The sequence below is a fragment of the Nansenia antarctica genome, assembly GCF_963989245.1.
Source record: "Nansenia antarctica genome assembly, chromosome: 6".
Lineage (NCBI taxonomy): Eukaryota > Metazoa > Chordata > Actinopteri > Argentiniformes > Microstomatidae > Nansenia > Nansenia antarctica.
Genome location: NC_137676.1, coordinates 9,523,039 through 9,541,363, shown reverse-complemented (window position 1 = coordinate 9,541,363; position 18,325 = coordinate 9,523,039). Strand labels below are relative to the sequence as shown.

The 18,325-nt window shown below is 43.1% G+C and overlaps 1 protein-coding gene across 2 annotated transcripts in view; it reads left to right on the top strand.

The window, feature by feature from the left end:
- The window catches only part of LOC308159379 (copine-9-like), a gene marked incomplete at both ends in the record, with an annotated part of 88,116 nt that overhangs the window by 38,199 nt on the left and 31,592 nt on the right, over positions 1-18,325 (top strand). For both annotated transcript variants that reach the window (XM_080533158.1, XM_080533157.1), the window contains 2 exons: positions 9,748-9,794; positions 15,219-15,322. In XM_080533158.1, the coding sequence (XP_080389284.1) occupies positions 9,748-9,794; positions 15,219-15,322 (151 nt within the window). The remainder of the gene's footprint in view (positions 1-9,747; positions 9,795-15,218; positions 15,323-18,325) is intronic.

Here is an 18,325-nt window from a genome sequence, read left to right as displayed (position 1 = left end):
ATACTGTCCCCCACACCCTAACCTGTCCTTAGTAAGGTGATAGGACGACATATGTGTTTTGTCATAGCCTTGTACTACCATATCATTGGGGGTATAAAAGGTGTGAGCTAAAGACAGCTCTCTCGCTTTCACCCTGCTAACCATCGACCAGAGCCTCTCTAATGCATCAGAGTAGGAATGCTGTAAGCTGTATGTACCTTTGTTTAAATAAATAGTCTGTAACTCAGAAGCTTTACTCGTGATCTATTTCAACCAAATTCTAACGTAAATATCCTACATGCATAATGTCTTTATTCTAGTCGTATATTACATTCTTTTTTGTTGTTTTTTATCTTGCTTTGGTAATGTAAACATATGTTATGAATTGAAAATGAAATTTAAATTGACACAGAAAGAGAGATAGAGAGACACAAACACAGAAAGAGAGAGAGAGACATACAGAAAGATAGAGAGACAGAGAGACACAGAGAGAGAGAGAGAGAGAGAGAGAGAGAGAGAGAGAGAGAGAGAGAGAGAGAGAGAGAGGAAACATTATTTCATAAAAGGAGAGAGTGTTAGGGGCGGCAGTGGCTCAGGAGGTAAAGCCGGCGTCTAATGATTGCAAGGTCGACAGTTCGGTGGTTCGAACCCGGCTGACCACGTGTTGAGGTGTCCTTAAGCAAGGCACTGAACTTAATTGCTCCAGGGTCGCCGTCTATGGCCGACCCCTTGCCTAGAGCATAAAATAGCAAATTCCAACAATTGACTGACATGTTGATTGCAAGGCAATCATTTATTTTTAATATATTTTATTATTGGGAAGATTAAAAATGGTAGTGGTGGTGATGGTGGTGGTGGGAAGGAGAGGGGGTGGCTCGGGATGATCAAGTGGTGTGTGGCGTGGGGAAGCAGCACTGAGATATCCATATTTACATCTCATTTTGCATTGATTCAAATGAGCTAACGGTCTGACAGACGGATGGGGGAGGAGAGGGAGTGGCTGAGGCTGGGAGGGGTACACTGGCTAACAGACAGACAGACGGACGGACAGACAGACAGGCAGGCATGTAATGGAATAGGGAATGGTTTCAAACTCATGGTGGCAAACATGTGCTTAATACCATTCCTCATTCCATTCCATGATACAATGAGCCCGTCCTCCAATTTCTACCTCCACCAGCCTCCAGTACAATAGACAATGGGGACACACACAAAGACATGGTGCTGTGTTACAGTTGGAGTTGCCATGCCCTTGGCAACTCCTTGGTGCCTCCCTCCGGCGGCCCCTGGTGGCCCTGGGACATTACTACACTCCCTGTTCCTCTCCTTGTTATGGACTAATGTGTGTCACCTGTGTATGTTTGGCAGTTTGTGCATTTACAGTATGTCCTCACTTCACGGCACTCCCTGCCGGTTGATCTCTCTGTCTGTTCAGTCTAAGGCTGTGTTCGAAATGGCATACTAGCATACTGCATACTAGAATACTCAATGAGTATATACTGCATACTAAATTCATAATAAGTATGCCAATACCAGCCAACCGTTTACACTGCAGTATGCATACTGCATCCCAGAATGCATTTTGCACCGGCCGGTCCGGGAGCAGGGATTTTAAATCCTCCATTTTAAATCTCCATTGGCTAAAAGCTGTAATTTTGGCTCCACAAGTGTTAACATGTTTTAACATGTTTTCAGGCGAGAAAGTAACCATATATATTTAAAAAATGTGTCCAGTTTATCAAAATAACCCGTTTATATATCTGATCTGACGTTTTTTACTTCTGTTCGCTAGCTATGTTACTGTAGTTACCGTAGATAGATACCCGTAGATACTACTTTGACAGAAACGTCGGAACTTAATAGCTAAACAAGTTATAAAATGATTTGGGGGCCCAATTCATAGCTTTCATGTGACGTCACAGCATAGTGGAAACGCCCACCTGACGGGCAAAAGGCACTTTTTGCGGACAAAACCCACGGGCAAAACCCACTTTTTGCGGGTTAATAACTTTGATTTCCCGTGGGTTAGGAAAATAATTCCAACGTGTCCGGAAAGAGGAGAAGCCAGGGAATCCAAAAGTTTTTGAATGGAGTCGACCCTCCACTCCTATCACCGTGGACACAGCAAGGAGCGAATTCCCGGATAGAAATATTCCCTCGCCCCGCTGACAGCGGGAGTAGCGGTAGTTTCGTCCAGCAGCGGTAGAACTCCCGGTTGATCGAGTTTCATATTAAAAGTATATCTTCTCGGGGTGTCAGCGCGGTGGTTAAGGGCTCAAAATGACCGTATACTGATGGTGAATTTAGCAATAATAGTCTTGTGTTTGTACCACCTCCATAACCGGTGTTATTCACGGACAAAGCCGGTCAAGGAGGCACCTTTTGCGGGTTAATAACTTTGATTCTCCGGGGGTTAGGAAAATAATTCCAACGTGTCCGGATAGAGGAGAAGACATGGAATCCAAAACTTTTTGAATGGTGTCAATCCTACTCTCCTATCACCGTCGTGTATCTTGATAGTTCTTCATGGGTGAGGTGGTCTAAATAGTAGGCAGCCGGTAAATTGCGTCCACTCGCCATGTTGAGCGATGTTGCTATGATACTTTTTGCCCGTCAGGTTGGTGGTTGCTAGGGAAGAAACCACGTGACTGAAAGCTATGAATACCTTTAGCTAGCTAAAGTAACTAGCTTACTATATTGTTGTCTTGGCAGTTAGTAAAAGAACAGGATTGGTAAAAGAACAGGATCATCTGAAGCTAATACAATGTTTATTGCGAGCTTTCGGTCTCCAGTCTATCGGACAATGTAAACAACAGCAGTATGACGAGTTTGTATGACGCAGTTTGAAGAGACTGAAGAGACGCGCAATGCATTTTGGGGATTTAGTACCCCAGTAGTGTCCAGTCATGGCATACTCAAATATTTGCATACTAGATTTCTCGCATACACAAATCTCACATGTACAGTGTGAACGCTCTCACATACTAAAATCTATGTCATATCTGGTATGTGTAGTATGCTAGTATGCCATTCTGAACACAGCCTAAGTGTGTGTTCCTGCGCTGTTCTTTTTCTGCCTTGCACAGGGAGTTGTGAGCTGCTCTATTCAATGGTTCTGGGTAGACCTTTGTACAGGAGTGGAGGTATCTCGCCTGTTGGTCTGGTCTACAGTATTCAGACCGGTTTTGAGCAGCATTCTCCTTGTCGGGTTCTGTCTTGTTTTATCACACTGCATTTCCTTGTCTAGTATTCTACTCTGCAATGACAATAAAGTTGAATCCAATCTAATAAAAAAAAGAGGGTTTCTTCCTGTGGCTTTTTGTTATAGTTTTCTGTTCCAATAAAGTGTCCTTAGATGTGCCAACTGCTGTCGTCACTTTGTCCTGCACCGCTCCGCACCTGTCCACATCACACACCAACCCTGATGTCACTTCTGTTTCATTTTTTGCCAGTGGACTTCTCTGAGGTCCAGGCCTGTTTTCCGTCTCTGTCCACCTCTAAGTGACCGTGGTCGGTCATGGTCAGGCGCATTTTGGAGCTACTGGCGGAGTTCCCGGAGACGCTGGACGAGACGGGATTGTCTGACATGTGCATCACTAGGTTGCTGTCACTTTGGAGGATGAGTCTGTGGCCCTCGCTGTTGACAGTGTCTGAATGCCAGATGGGAGTCCACTTGTAGATGACAAAGTTGCCATCATTCTGTTGGAAAACCAATATCCAGTGAGGTTTTTTAAGTCTAACTTTGAAACTGTTAATGAAAACTGACAGAAAGTCGGAGGGTAATGTTTGAGCCATGGGAGGCTGGTGGAGGTGGAAATCAGAGGATGGGCTCATTCGTATGGAATGGAATGAGGAATGGTATCAAATCAATTTCGTTCCATGTATTACCATGAGTTTGATACCATTCCCTATTCCATGCCATGCCTTATAATGAGCCTGTTCTCTGATTTCTGCCTCCACCAGCCTCCCCAGGGTCTGAGCACAGAAAATAAATCATTACATATCTCTGATGTTTTCTCATTAATACATGAAACATCTCTCTCTCAAGCTGACATAATGCAACATCTGCTGTCCTAGTCCGTGGTGTGTGGATCATATGTTGTTTTCAGTAAATACTGTATACTCAACAAATATCAAGCCTATATTCTTAGATAAAAGGGTTCTTCGGCTATTCATTACTGTATTTGTATGAGTGTGTCATATGTTGCTCTTTGTGTACTTCACCTGAAGATAGCCGTGTACTGCCTGTTCTGGCTGCAAAGCTTCTAATCGGTGCTGATGGAATTCATCTAAAAAAGAGATTGATTCCCTATTTAATTAAAATGAACATCTGTGACAGCTGTGCTCAATCTGAATAAATGACACATCAATAAGAGTATATTTTTCACATTTAATTTTCATGAAGTTTTGAGGTAAATAGTAAATAGTAAAGTAGGTTCATTCACATCAATGGCTTTTTCTTTGATGGATGACCTAAAAGAGCTCAATGGGTAATTGTAGAAGGGGGCCTCCAAGCTGCAGGCCACACGCGGTGCATGGCACACTTCCAAAGGAATGTATGCACTGTGCAAAAAAATTAAGGGAACACTTAATCATCACAGTATAACACCAAGTCAATTAAAATTCTGGGATATCGATCTGTCCAGTTAGGAAGCATAAACGATTGTTAATCAATTTCACCTGCTTTGGTGCAAATGAAAGCGACAACAGGTGGACAGGAAAGACAGCAGCAAGACAAACCCCAAAAAGGAAATGGTTTTGCCGGTGGTGGCCACAGACCATTTTCTCCTTATCCTTCCTGATTTTTTTCGCTAGTTTTGCATTTTGCTAGTGCCCTTGTCACTACATGTAGCATGAGGCGGTACCTGCAGCCCATTCAGGTTGCACAGGTAGTCCAACTCCTCCAGGATATCACACATCCATACGTGCCGTCGCAAGAAGGTTTACTGTGTCTCCCAGCACTGTCTCAAGAGCGCAGAGGAGGTACCGGGCCATTACACAAGGAGAGCTGGACAGGGCTGTTGAAGGGCAACAACCCAGCAGCAGGACTGGTATCTGCTCCTTTGTGTGAGGAGGAACAGGAGGAGCACTGCCAGAGCCCTACAAAATTACCTCCAACGGGCTACTCATGTGCATGTTTCTGACCAAACTGTCATATATTATAGATAGCTGCCTATTTTCCCTAGGTAGCTGCCCATATTTCAGCTAGCTAACTCATTTCTGATGTTAACAGAAATTAGTTAGCTGCCATTTTTGCCAGCTAGCTGCCCTTTATTTTTTGCCAAATTAGCTGCACTAAAAAGCCAGCTAGTTATCGGCCAAAAACTCCCCTGTCTAACTAGTTAGGTGGTGGACAACTTTAACTTTAACTAGTTAGTTAGGTGGCATTTGTTTCAGGTCGTCTATGTGAAAAGGGTATAAGATAAAAGGGTAGCTAGCTACAGTGGGTTGAAAAATGTCATCATTTTGAAATTGTAACTGGACTTATGAAATGCATACGTGACACAGAATAGATCAACTTTAACAGATAGTTTTCACAATTGTCATCTGAAAAACAAATCCAAATGTATCATAGGCGTTAGGTCCAAACTAATCTCTTGTAACATTCTAATGAAACTTGGCAGAAGTCTCCCATCATCAATAAGCATGAGAATGTGCATCATGAACCAGCAAATATTTAAAAGGAAACTGGTCTGGGAAAACGGGTCTGATTGGGGACAAATGCCAGTTAGCTAGTTATCTCATTAAATTATGTTTTGATGCACTTTGACAGCTGTCCCCAGTCAGACCAGTTTTCTTTCATTCTTCTGTGATGGATAGCTATACCTGCAGCACCCCCCACCTCACCTGACACAGAGGGTGTGACTTGTCAGGGAGAGATGAGTAGAGAGGGAGGAGTTGGTCATTAAAAAGGAAGACAGGACAGAGAGAAGGCACTCACAGACAGGAGAGACCTCTGAAAACGACAAGTGTTTGACAGAGCCGCTAAAGAGTTCAGAAGGTGAGACTTTTTTTCCCACAAAAACAAAACAGATCAATCTATTAAGAATCGGTGTTTAATAATAGTTCATTAAAAAAAGAATAAAGAACGAAATGTAACTCACCTCAGGGATTTGTCTTAGAATAGATACATGTAGCTTTATTGCTGGGTATGTATAATACAGCTTTCTCTATAGAAAAAGGTTGAGGTTAATTATTATACATCTGCTAAGTGTGTTTCACCATGACGATTGCCTTATTGATCATAGAAAAACATAATGGTGGGAAGTTGGCCGGCAACAGCAACACATCAGGTTAAATTGGCCGGGAACAACAACACACAGACACACACACACATTCCAAAGTTGTATCTGATTAATGTGTTGGTACAAACAAACACACACACACACACACACACACAGACACACACACACTTGGCCTATTGACCTGTGTGGTTATTTCATGAAAATTAAATGTGCAAAATATTATTTTAATGATGTGTCATTTATTCGTATTCAGAACAGCTGTCACAGATGTTTATTTGAATTAAATAGGCTATCAATCTCTTCTTCAGAACCATGAGTTCCATCAGTACCAATCAGGAGCTTCGCCAGGGGGACCATCTCCTCAGCCAGAACGGGCAGTACAAGGCTATCTTCCAGGTGAAGAACACAAAGAGCTGATGATTAGCCAAAGTTTTGAATAGCCGAAGAACTCTTTTATCTTTTATTTTAAGTATAGGCTTAATATTTGTTGGGGAAATGACCCTTATATACAGTATTTACTGAAAACAACACAAGATACATGCACATACGCACATATATTTACATTTACACATTTACACACACACACACACACACACACACCCCGGACTAAGACAGCAGATGTTGCGGTATGTCAGCTTGAGAGAAAGAGAGAGATGTTTCATGTATTAGTGAGAAAACAACACAATGATTTATTTGCTGTGCTCAGACCCAGGGGAGGCTGGGGGAGGCAGAAATGGGAGGACAGGCTCATTGTAAGGCATGGCATGGAATAGGGAATGGTATCAAAGGGAATGGTAATACATGGAACGAAATTTATTTGATACCATTCCTCATTCCATATATCACAATGAGCCCATCCTCCGATTTCCACCTCCACCAGCCTCCCATGGCTCAGACATTACCCTCAGACTAGGGTCGGCTTTCATGAACACTTTCAGGTAGACAAGGTCAGACTTAACAAAACCTAACTTGGTTTTCCAACAGAATGATGGCAACTTTGTCATCTACAAGTGGACTCCCATCTGGCATTCAGACACCGTCAACGGCGAGGGCCACAGACTCATCCTCCAAAGTGACAGCAACCTAGTGATGTACACGGCAGACTGCAATCCCGTCTGGTCCAGCGACTCCTGGATCACCGACAGCGACTGCAAGATGCGCCTGACCATGACTGACCAAGGTCACCTAGAGGTCGACAGAGACGGCAAACAGGCCTGGACCTCAGAGGAGTCCACTGGCCAGGTGTGAGGCAGGAAGTGACATCAGCAACATGTCTTTGTGTGTGTCTGCATTGTCTATTGCACTGGAGGCTGGTGGAGGTAGAAATTGGAGGAAGGGCTCATTCTATCATGCAATGGAATGAGGAATGCTATCAAACACATGTTTGTCACCATGAGTTTGACACATTTCCCTAATTTCTACTTCCACCAGCCTTCACTTATAAATAAACAAATAAAAAGTCTATGTTCCCACTCAGTTGTTGTCGTCTATGAAATCGAGAAACAATCAAATGAACAAGTCAGGCAACAACATCTATGATAACCACTATACACAAATATGTAATTGAAATACTGTACAGCAGACACTTTACTTACCTAACAACTATAGAGACCAACTATATGTAGACTTTTTTGCATGGGACCAATGGCTGTGTATTTATTGTTTATAAATCAGCCGTAATACTGAGACAAACCTTAATCACAATTTAGGCCAACACAAAATAGAAAACTAACAGTTAAATCTATCTAACTATCTAACTATCAGTTTAATTTCACTATACTCTAATGTATTCGATGTGACGTAATTCTTTGAATCCCATGATGATATTGAATATTGAAAGCACCCTGTTGTGGGAGGCTAAGGATTATAATTCTAGCTTCACAAGTGGATAAGTATGACTGTCATTCATCTTTTATCATCGATAGACAATGCTCCAAAGGTATTGTTATTGTTGAATTACTGTTATCATTATTATGATTATTATGATTATTATTTGGCGATGGCACATGTCTCTATGGGTTATTCGCCTAGTAACGTTTATGTTCCTTGATGCTGGTGGTGTCATTTCTTAGTAATTTCTACTGACCGAAAAATCTCTCTTTTCAAACATTCTTCACAGTTTTTGACTCAGACAACAACCATTCTTCAAAGTGTGTCCTTTTCTGTAGTTAATCCTCTCGTGGAACACCTGTTCTATGAAGAATTATCTCTGTATTGGCCCCCTCAGCTCCCAGACTAATTGATTGATTAGTTTGATTGATTGAACCGAGGTTCCGATCAGCTGCTTACCTCGTCCCTGCGGAGAGGGGTAGAGGAGTTTGGCATGGTGCTTCCAGTGATTTGGCTTCTCTCTGTGTCCCGACAGATGGGATATCTTCTCTCAGTCACTTTCTATATAACTCAGCCACAGCCCCTCACTCTGCTTGTGTGTGGGTTTGTGTGTGTGTGTGTGTGTGTGTGTGTGTGTGTGTGTGATGCAGGGTGATTGTGTGATTGTCTGTGTGTGTGTGTGTGTGTGTGTGTGTGTGTGTGTGTGTGTGTGTGTGCGTGCGTGGGTGTGAGTGATGCAGGGTGAGTGTTTGTGTGTGTACGCATATTGTATCTATCACACACTATCTGTCACAGCCCCACACTCTACTCATCTAATCTCTCCCCACATTGAAAGCAAGCTTCTCGCATCAAACTCCATCCGAGTTCTTTACTTTGTTCACGAAAAGTACCTCTCACAGAGGAATCTTAATAGGAATCGCTATGTGAATGAACCATGTGGCTCACAGCGGTTTGTCTCTGACTGGATTTCAATTCGCTTTACTCCCGCCATGTCTAATGTCACACAGACAAACTTGCAACTTCGTTTATAGCTTCGGGCTTTTTCATTCATAGATTCGGGCTTCCCCATAAAATAGAGTTTGTGACGGCTTCTGCTAGTTTTGCCAAGGTGCCCTAGCAGACAGGGAGGACGGCGGCCCTGCCGGCCTCAGTGCAGCTCTCTTAATTGGTCATTAGGAAAGAAGACGTCTTTTTAATTGTCTCATCTAGTCAGTTTGAAGAGCATTACGGCTAATGTCTGCCCCATCCAGTCCCATCACTGTTCCAGCGGCTTATATGCTGCCATCCAATCCCATCACTGTTCGAGGGGTTTAAATGCAGACTCTGATTGGAGGGAGGGGGGGGGTTAATGGCTGTAGATACGGGTGACAAACCCTGAATGCAATTGAAGTCATTTTTTTTGACTGAATGTTTGTCTAGGGAATAAGATGATGGATGACTCTCACACAATTTGATCATCGCTTGTTTTTGTTTGAGAGTGTCTGATGTGTTTTTCTTTTAATTACTCATATCTTGAAAAGCTTGTCTTATGTCCTTCTCTCCCGCTGTCTTTGTCCGTCTGTCTACCTGTCTACCTGTCTACCTGTCTGTCTGTCTGTCTGCCTGCCTGTCTGCCTGTCTGCCTGTCTGTCTGCCTGTCTGTCTGTCTCTCTGTCTGCCTGCCTATCTGCCTTTTTGTCTGTCGTCCCTCTAGTGGTGGTGTTGTATGTACAGGGTATCGGAACCAAAGAATGGAGGGAGGTGAGTAGAAAACTAAGTTCTACTTTACATCCACTTATTTCCATGTCCATCTTGAACCCCAAGCTCTGGTCACATCGTGTTAGGCAGCAGAGTTAACAAACACTGAAATGATTGACTAATTTGATCCATTTAGTCGTCAGTGTTCAACACTGAATACATACACGTATAGTACAGCACGTGGATCAAAGCCTGAGTTTCTAAATCAATCATCCAGGCTTGCCAGTGAACATTTATGAAACAGGTGTCAAGTGTGTGTGAAGGACGCCACAAGCCCACACACACATGCCCACACAGAAGCCCACACATATGGCCCTCTGCCCTAACAGGTGTTAGTGGATGTACTAAATGTGCACAGTCATTGCCATGGATTCAACCCAGCTCTGTAGTATTATGGGCTGTTTGGAGGGTAAGACAGAGGGCAGGCTGGGCGGGAGCTAACTAGGGCTGGATGGTTTCCAATTTTTTGTACTATTAAACTTGTTTATTCGTTCCCGAATAAAACCCTAGTTTTCAGTTAAATCGCGGGATTCAAAATGACATTGTTGTAGGACTTGACGGAGCCACCAATTTCAAATGATGGAGCCATACTTTCTGCGAACCTGAACACATTCATATTGAACACCGTGAAAACACCGGAAGTACAGTCGCAACACAATTGGGCTACTTCATAATTTCACAAATATATATGGAAAGGCGCACTTTAGTAGGCTACACCGTACATGAAAATACATGGAACATATAAAATACATGAAACACTTAACATACCTAGCTCCGCTTATCGAGGGCGCAAGGAAGATCTATGAAGAACGACATCTTGGAACAGCATCTAAATTGAATGAACTTACACAAAGTTTCAACTGCTGCTCAAATTATTTCAGTTTTCGAATACTGCTCAATCACTGAAATATTTGATTTAGAATTATGCAGTGAACATAATTCAAGCTTTTCATAAAAACCACATGCCTCTTTCTCATTAAACCAACATGACTCTGACTCGTCTTCAACTGTCATAAGTCAGCAAAGAAAACGCTATAAAAATAAAAGTACCCATGGTAGAGCTGTCAACATAAAGAGCTTTCAAAATAAATAGTAGAAAAAAGTAGTAATACCCTGTGGATAAATACAGCATTACATTTTCGGTCACTTAGTTAGTGATCACGTATCCTTCTGAGAAGCGGTCACGTGACACACGATTATGATTGCTTCTAAATAGTATTTTTTGACAGGTTATTTATTTGACAAATTAAATTGTTTACAAAATGTTCTGTCATCACTTTCATAGCATCTTCAACCACACAGATAGTGGCAGGGCTGGACTGGGACAAAAATTAGGCCCTGCCATGTGGCTCAGACCGGCCCAACACAATCGGTCCGACACCGCCGATCAACATGCTGGCAGTCTGTTGAATATACCATTTGTAAAAAAAAAAAAACTATAGAGCGGAGTAAGTGACATGGACAGCAAGTATACCAATGCAAGTGTGAACCAGTGTACTCACTCACTGTTGACGTACTCCACGGTGATGAGACATGGCTGCTGTATCTGTAGTAGGCCTAGCCCCCACAGTCGATCCAGAGAACATATCTGTCAGTTTCTGACATTTTGAGGCATCCTCTGCTAGCTTCTTACTTTTTGAAAGGGCACCACCTTTCACTATCTTATCTACGAACATGACACTGCACTTGGGTTGTCGGCCGAGGGATCAGAGTGGGGGAGGGGGCCGATGGACAGCAGGGCCTAAGCATGTGATTGGGCCAGCCCATGTGTTAGTATAAACGGGGGCCGCCGCTTGATTCAGCGCTAGTTGATGCCGTGCTATTTTGGGCCGCGCTAGTTTGGGGTCGGGGGGGGGGGGGGGGGGGCAGCCCGACCGGCCCAAAACTAGCGCGGCCCAGGTAGATTGTACCCAGGTAGATTGTATGGCCAGTCCAGCGGTGGATAGTGGTGCTGGACAAACACTTAAAGCGTTTATTATATATCACAATTTATGACCGTTTTATGACGTTATTGACAAAATGTTGCTATTTTTTAATACCACGGTTTACAGTTAAACCAAAAAACCGCCCAACCCTAGAGCTATCCTTACTAGCTAAAGATCCCAGGGGAATCGTCTGGTCCTCTCCGGGAGGGCTGAAGAACATGAATCTATTCATGGCCGATCTCTCTGTCTTCCTCTCTCTCTCTCTCTCTCTCTCTCTCTCTCTCTCTCTCTCTCTCTCTCTCTCTCTCTCTCTCTCTCTCTCTCTCTCTCTCTCTCTCTCTCTCACACACACAAAGACACACTCAATTTCTCTGCCCTTCCCATTCTCTGTTTCATCTTTCCTGAGATTCTCTTCTCATCCTGAGGCACCACCACTAATCTGCCTGCAACATGGTGCTGTCACTTTGTTTATCCATTCACTAATTCTAAAGTCAACAATGTTGAGTCAGCGAGAGCTTTGTTTGAGCAGTGAGACACCTCACACCTGCTTGTTCTGTGTTTCTAGCTGTGTCGGAGATTGGCACTTTAATCGCATTGCAATCAGACGAGCACACGTCGGTTGAACCACTCACTCCGGACTTACTTTGAAGTATTTGCTGATTAAAGAGATACACTCAAAGCCAAAACTCCTACACCGTATCCTCATCCTCGGTCGCTCTGTTTACACCGTTAAATCCATCAGAGATATAACGGCCACAGAGCTCTACGGAGGCGAGAAGGGCTTTCTGGGTGGAAACATCATGAATGGAAGTGCTTTGAATCTGTTTCCATCATTGTTTGTATAGCATCTGTTTGTATAGCATCTGTTTGTATAGCATCTGTTTGTATAGCATCTGTTTGTATAGCATCTTTCATACAGCAGGGGCAATTCAAAGTGCTTTGCATACAGCATGAAAAAAACAGCAAGAGGAGAATACCGGTAGTAAGAAAATTAAAATGAAGAACAACAACAAAAGAAGGAAATAAATAGACATTTAACAGCGCTTGAATTCAGCATGTTTTAACTCAAACTACTGCAGATATAAGAAAGGAATAGATAAAACATTTTATAAGATAATAGATCATGGATACAAAAAACATGGATAACGGTGTTAGTGTTAAATCATAACTGGTGCAAAACATTAAAGTTTTTAGATAAGTTTTAAATGTTTTGTTTGGGCCTGTCTGATTTCTTCATGGAGTTTGTTCCAGGGGCACAACCTTAGGAGCCTTGCTGGAATATAGGGTGGGAGGAGATCTGATATGTATTTTGGTCCAGGCCATTTTGTGATTCAAATGATAAAAGTACATTTTCTACATCACATTACACAAGTGTAACAGAGTAAAATTCTTAGGCTTTGGATCCTGACATTGCATTGCAGCACAAGACATAGGCCATAATAAATCAAGCATATTTCAAGATAAAGTAGTACAGGACATGAGAGACAAAAAATAATAAGGTGACATTAGTGCAGGTAAGGCAAGACAGGTTGCACTAGCGGTGCCGCTAATGATAATAGAGTTCACAGTAGTAAAGTGGCTTGAGCTTAGGGTTGCTGTAGTCCATGCACAAGGGGTGAGCAAGGGGAAGATAGTCAATTGACTACAGTGGGCTTGTTCAAGAGTCTGATCACCTGGGGGAAGTAGCTGTTTGTTAGTCTGTGAGTCTTAGCCCTAAGGCTCCGGAAGAGGACTCGTCTTTTGGATGGCATTGGTTCAAACAGGCTGTGGTTGGGATGGCTGGGGTCTTTGATGATCCTCCGGGCTTTGCTGACGCACCGTTTGTCGGATATATCCTGGATGGAGGGAAGCTTACATCCGGTGATGCGCTTGTCCATACCACCCTCTGTACCGCTTTGTGGTTGAGGGCAGTGCAGTTGCCATGCCAGGCAGGGATGTACCCAGTCAATATACTCTCGGTAGTGCCTCTGTAGAAGGCCCGCAGGGTCTTCGACCCCATGCCAAACTTTAATCGTCTGAGGTGAAAGAGGTCTTGCTGTGCCTTTTTCACCACTTGTTTGGTATGCACTTCCCAGCTGAGGTCATCAGAGATATAGACACCAAGGAAGTCAAAACTGTTGACCCTCTCTACGGCTGACCCATTGATGGTGACCCGCTGCATTTTACACAGAGAAGCAGGGAGAGGAAGGGTGGTGTTTGTCCATCGCCAGTGCACGGGTCAGGTTCGGGGATCTGAGCTCACTGTGCTTTGATATCTTTAGTCTGGCTCCGAGCCTGTAAAACCTTTCTGAGGCATGATTTATCTGCCCATTGTATTTTGGAGATGTCGGCTGTGCTCTCATTAGTTTTGGAAAGTGTGTATCGTAGTTTAGATCCTCTAAGCTAGTTTGCATGGGTGGAGACGGGCCCTCCTTAGACCCGCTAGGGTAACGATTCTCCTGGGCAACAAGTCTTCTGTGTAGGGTGTCTTCCAATAAATCGATTCTCTCCAAAAGGCCCACACAGTTCGAACATGTATAGCAACTGGACGATTTTGCAGGATTCATCTGGAATCAGCGTCTCTGTGTAGGTCAGGAAGAGGAATCACTGTTTACTGTTCAGAGAAACAGTTTTCTATTCAGTGCACAATAGTAACAGTATGTTATGTCAACACACCATTGTGCTTCGTCCTCTTAGATTCAGTTACTTCATAGCCTTTCGTAACTGTACAGACCCTCTCTGGTCAGGAAGCGAAACAAAAGACTCAGCTGTTAAACCGTGCCGGTTGATGTTCAGTTCATCTCAAGAGCCTTTGCTGTTTAAACCCTGTTCCCCCTCAACAAAACAATTGATGCTCTAACATTCCCCTCAACGCTCAGCTATCTAGAAAGCAATCTTACCTCGGCTTACCATGGCGCCCAGAATAGCCCTTGTGTCTCGAGGGGGAGACCCCCGGTAATGGGTCAATGGCGTGGGGTCAGGGGCCCATAAACTCTCCTGACCTTGGTAATGGATGAGGGGCTAGGGAAGGCAGAGGTTTGGTAGCTGAGGGAACAGGGGTTGGAGGGGGGCAGGGGGACAGGGTTGATAGGGGGGAGGACAGCGTGATGCTGGGCAGCCGGGTTGATAGGGGGGATTATGTGTGTAGGGAGCTAAGGACATCAGGTTGGTTATAGAGGCAGTGCAGAAGAGATCAATAGCTCATTACTGTGTGAGTGTTGGAGCACAGAGGCAAGGCCCTCGGACCTGAGGGATTACTGTGTGTGTGTGTGTGTGTGTGTGTGTGTGTGTGTGTGTGTGTGTGTGTGTGTGTGACCCTGGAGGATTACTGGTGTGATTTTCAGGAAGATGGAGATCTGGCTGGTCTGCTCAGAGATTGAGACGAGGACAGAATCACTGAAATATCTCTACTTTCTCTCTCTCTCTCTCTCTCTCTCTCTCTCTCTCTCTCTCTCTCTCTCTCTCTCTCTGTTATTGTCATTAATGTATATGCCATTTCCCTCCATCTTGTCTGATCTTCTAGTTTGGTAGAACAGAGGTGATCGACAACACGCTAAACCCAGACTTTGTACGTAAATTCGTCTTGGACTTCTTCTTCGAGGAGAAGCAGAACCTGCGGTTTGACGTGTGAGTAACCCAATCTCTCCTTCTTCATACCACCATGCCACTGTGTAAGTTTAACACTTGGGCTCACTAGTTTCCATGCAAGGTAACTCATTACAAGAGTGTGATTCCAAACCAACCCCGCTACGCTACTTAACTGACCCTTGGCATCTTCTCAGGAGCAGTGACTCAAACACACACACACACATGCCCACAGACACACACACACACACACACACACGCACAGACACGTATACATGCGTGTGCGCACATACAAAGGCTTCCCACAAGCCTTCCCATTCATCACAAGTCCTGTCACTCCATCTGCTCAGCTATTCTCTCCAGCTTTTGCACCTTTAATCCACAATCAATAATCCTGATTAACACCCACCTGTAGGCACCAGAGCTCTAAAGGTGTACTAAAGGAAATATGCCTGGTTGTATAAAATACTGTGTATTTAGTTTTTTAATGTTAACATTACTATGAAATGTTCACTGATTGCATTTTAAACTTTTTTTAGTACTGTATATTCTGCTGATGTATAATGTATTTCCTTAGATTCTCAAAAACATGAGCTGTCTGTACAGTATACTGATGTTATACTGCTGTTATTTTGCATCGTTCATTTTGTGTGTAGCTTTTGATAATTGCTTTCCCAGAGCTCGCTAAGCAGCTCATCACCATTTGACATGTTTATTCACAAAGTAAGAAGTAATTCGATCTCTCCACTGTTGAAAGGAATATTTCTGTGCTTGCATTAGTCTAGACTCTAGAATGTTCAGAACGTTAATGGGATGTTTTTTTTTCTTTTATGAACCTGGGGGGTTGACTCACAATTTATTAGGAGGGAGAAAGAGAGGGAGAAAAGGAGAGAATTAAATACTGATAAAGGTTATGTAGCCAGGCCCGGTGCCACGGGAAAGTAACTAACCCCCCCACTCCCCAATAACACAGGTTGAATAATTGATCATACAACATCATGCAATGTATTTGCAACCATATCTTGCCAGAAGAGAGCGGACTACTGTGCCACTTTACAAAGAGAGAGCACATTTCAACGACTTCAAACTATTATACTGAAATAATACCAAAATATATACAGTAGGTTATAGTAAGCTGGCTAGTGCTTTAGATAGGTAGGTAGGTGGGAGCTTCAGATGAGCGTCTTTCCAGAGTTCAGCCTAAACCAATCAAATTAGAGATTTTTGTTAGGAGGTGGGCGAGCAAATTGAGAATTCAAACTGCCCCCTCAAACTGCCCCCTCAAGCCCCCTCGTGGTGCCTGGCTTGAGAGAAAGGCTCCAGGCTAAGATAACCGATCGCGAAGTTATCATTATTCACAACATTCATTCAGACACAGCCTACATATTCAGATAGGTACACTACCGTTCAAAAGTTTGGGGTCACTTCGAAATTTGAAAGAAAAGCACTGTTTTTTTCAATGAAGATAACATTAAATTAATCAGAAATACACTCTATACATTGTTAATGTGGAAAATGACTATTCTAGCTGCAAACATCTGTTTTTTAATGGAATATCTACATAGGTGTATAGAGGCCCATTTCCAGCAACCGTCACTCCAGTGTTCTAATGGTACATTGTGTTTGCTAATCGCGTTAAAAATCTAATGGATGATTAGAAAAACCTTGAAAACCCTTGTGCAATAACGTTAGCACAGCTGAAAACGGTTTTGCTGGTTAGAGAAGCTATACAATTGGCCTTCCTTTGAGCTAGTTGAGTATCTGGAGCATCACATTTGTGGGTTCGATTATACTCTCAAAATGGCCAGAAAAAGATAACTTTCATATGAAACTCGACAGTCTATTCTTGTTCTTAGAAATGAAGGCTATTCCATGTGAGAAATTGCCAAGAAACTGAACATTTCCTACTACGGTGTGTACTACTCCCTTCAAAGAACAGCACAAACAGGCTCTAACCAGAGTAGAAAGAGAAGTGGGAGGCCCTGGTGGACAACTGAGCAAGGAGACAAGTAGAAGAACATTTGTGAGACGCAGAACAAGTGAAAAGATGCTGGAAGAGAGCCTGACGCCATCTGTCAAGCATGGTGGAAGTAATGTGATGGTCTGGGGCTGCTTTGGTGCTGGTAACATGGGAGATTTGTACAAGGTAAAAGGGATTTTAAATAAGGAAGGCTATCACTCAATTTTGCAACGCCATGCCATACCCTGTGGACAGCGCTTGATTGGAGCCAATTTCCTCCTATAACAGGACAATGACCCAAAGCACACCTCCAAATTATGCAAGAACTATTTAGGGAAGAAGCAGGCAGCTAGTATTCTGTCTGTAATGGAGTGGCCAGCGGAGTCACAAGATCTCAACCCCATTGAGCTGTTGTGGGAGCAGCTTGACCGTATGGTACACAAGAAGTGCCCCACAAGCCAATCCAACTTCAGGAAGCGTGGGGTGAAGTTTCTTCAGATTACCTCAACAAATTAACAGCTAGAATGCCAAACGTCTGCAATGCTGTAATTGCTGCAAAGGGAGCATTATTTGATGAAAGCAAAGTTTGAATGACAAAATTATTATTTAAAATAAAAATCATTATTTCTAACCTTGTCAGTGTCTTGACTATATTGTCTATTCATTTTGCAAGTCATTTGATATATAAAAGTGTGAGTTTTCATGGAAAACACGAAATTGTCTGTTTTGTCCCCAAACTTTTGAACGGTAGTGTATAATCAATCACCTATCTATTGAGACATTTCCCTGCATTTCCAAGGTTGTCTGAACCGTCTGACTCCGTCTGAGGTGTTGACACAGCCAGCACTTATTCTGAACAAACCAAAAATGATTAAAGGACCAAGCCAGACAGTTTTGCTTCTTGGCTTTTATTTAAATAAATATTCAAGGATTGGAAGCACTGAGTGGTGAGGTTAGTCATTCACAGAGATATTTGGGAAAGTAACACCAGGTATTGCTAAAGTAGGAGCAAATTCTTGCAATTTAGCCGTTTTTGGACTTGAATAATTGTGTAATCGTTCCCAGACACTTCTACACAAAAGTGC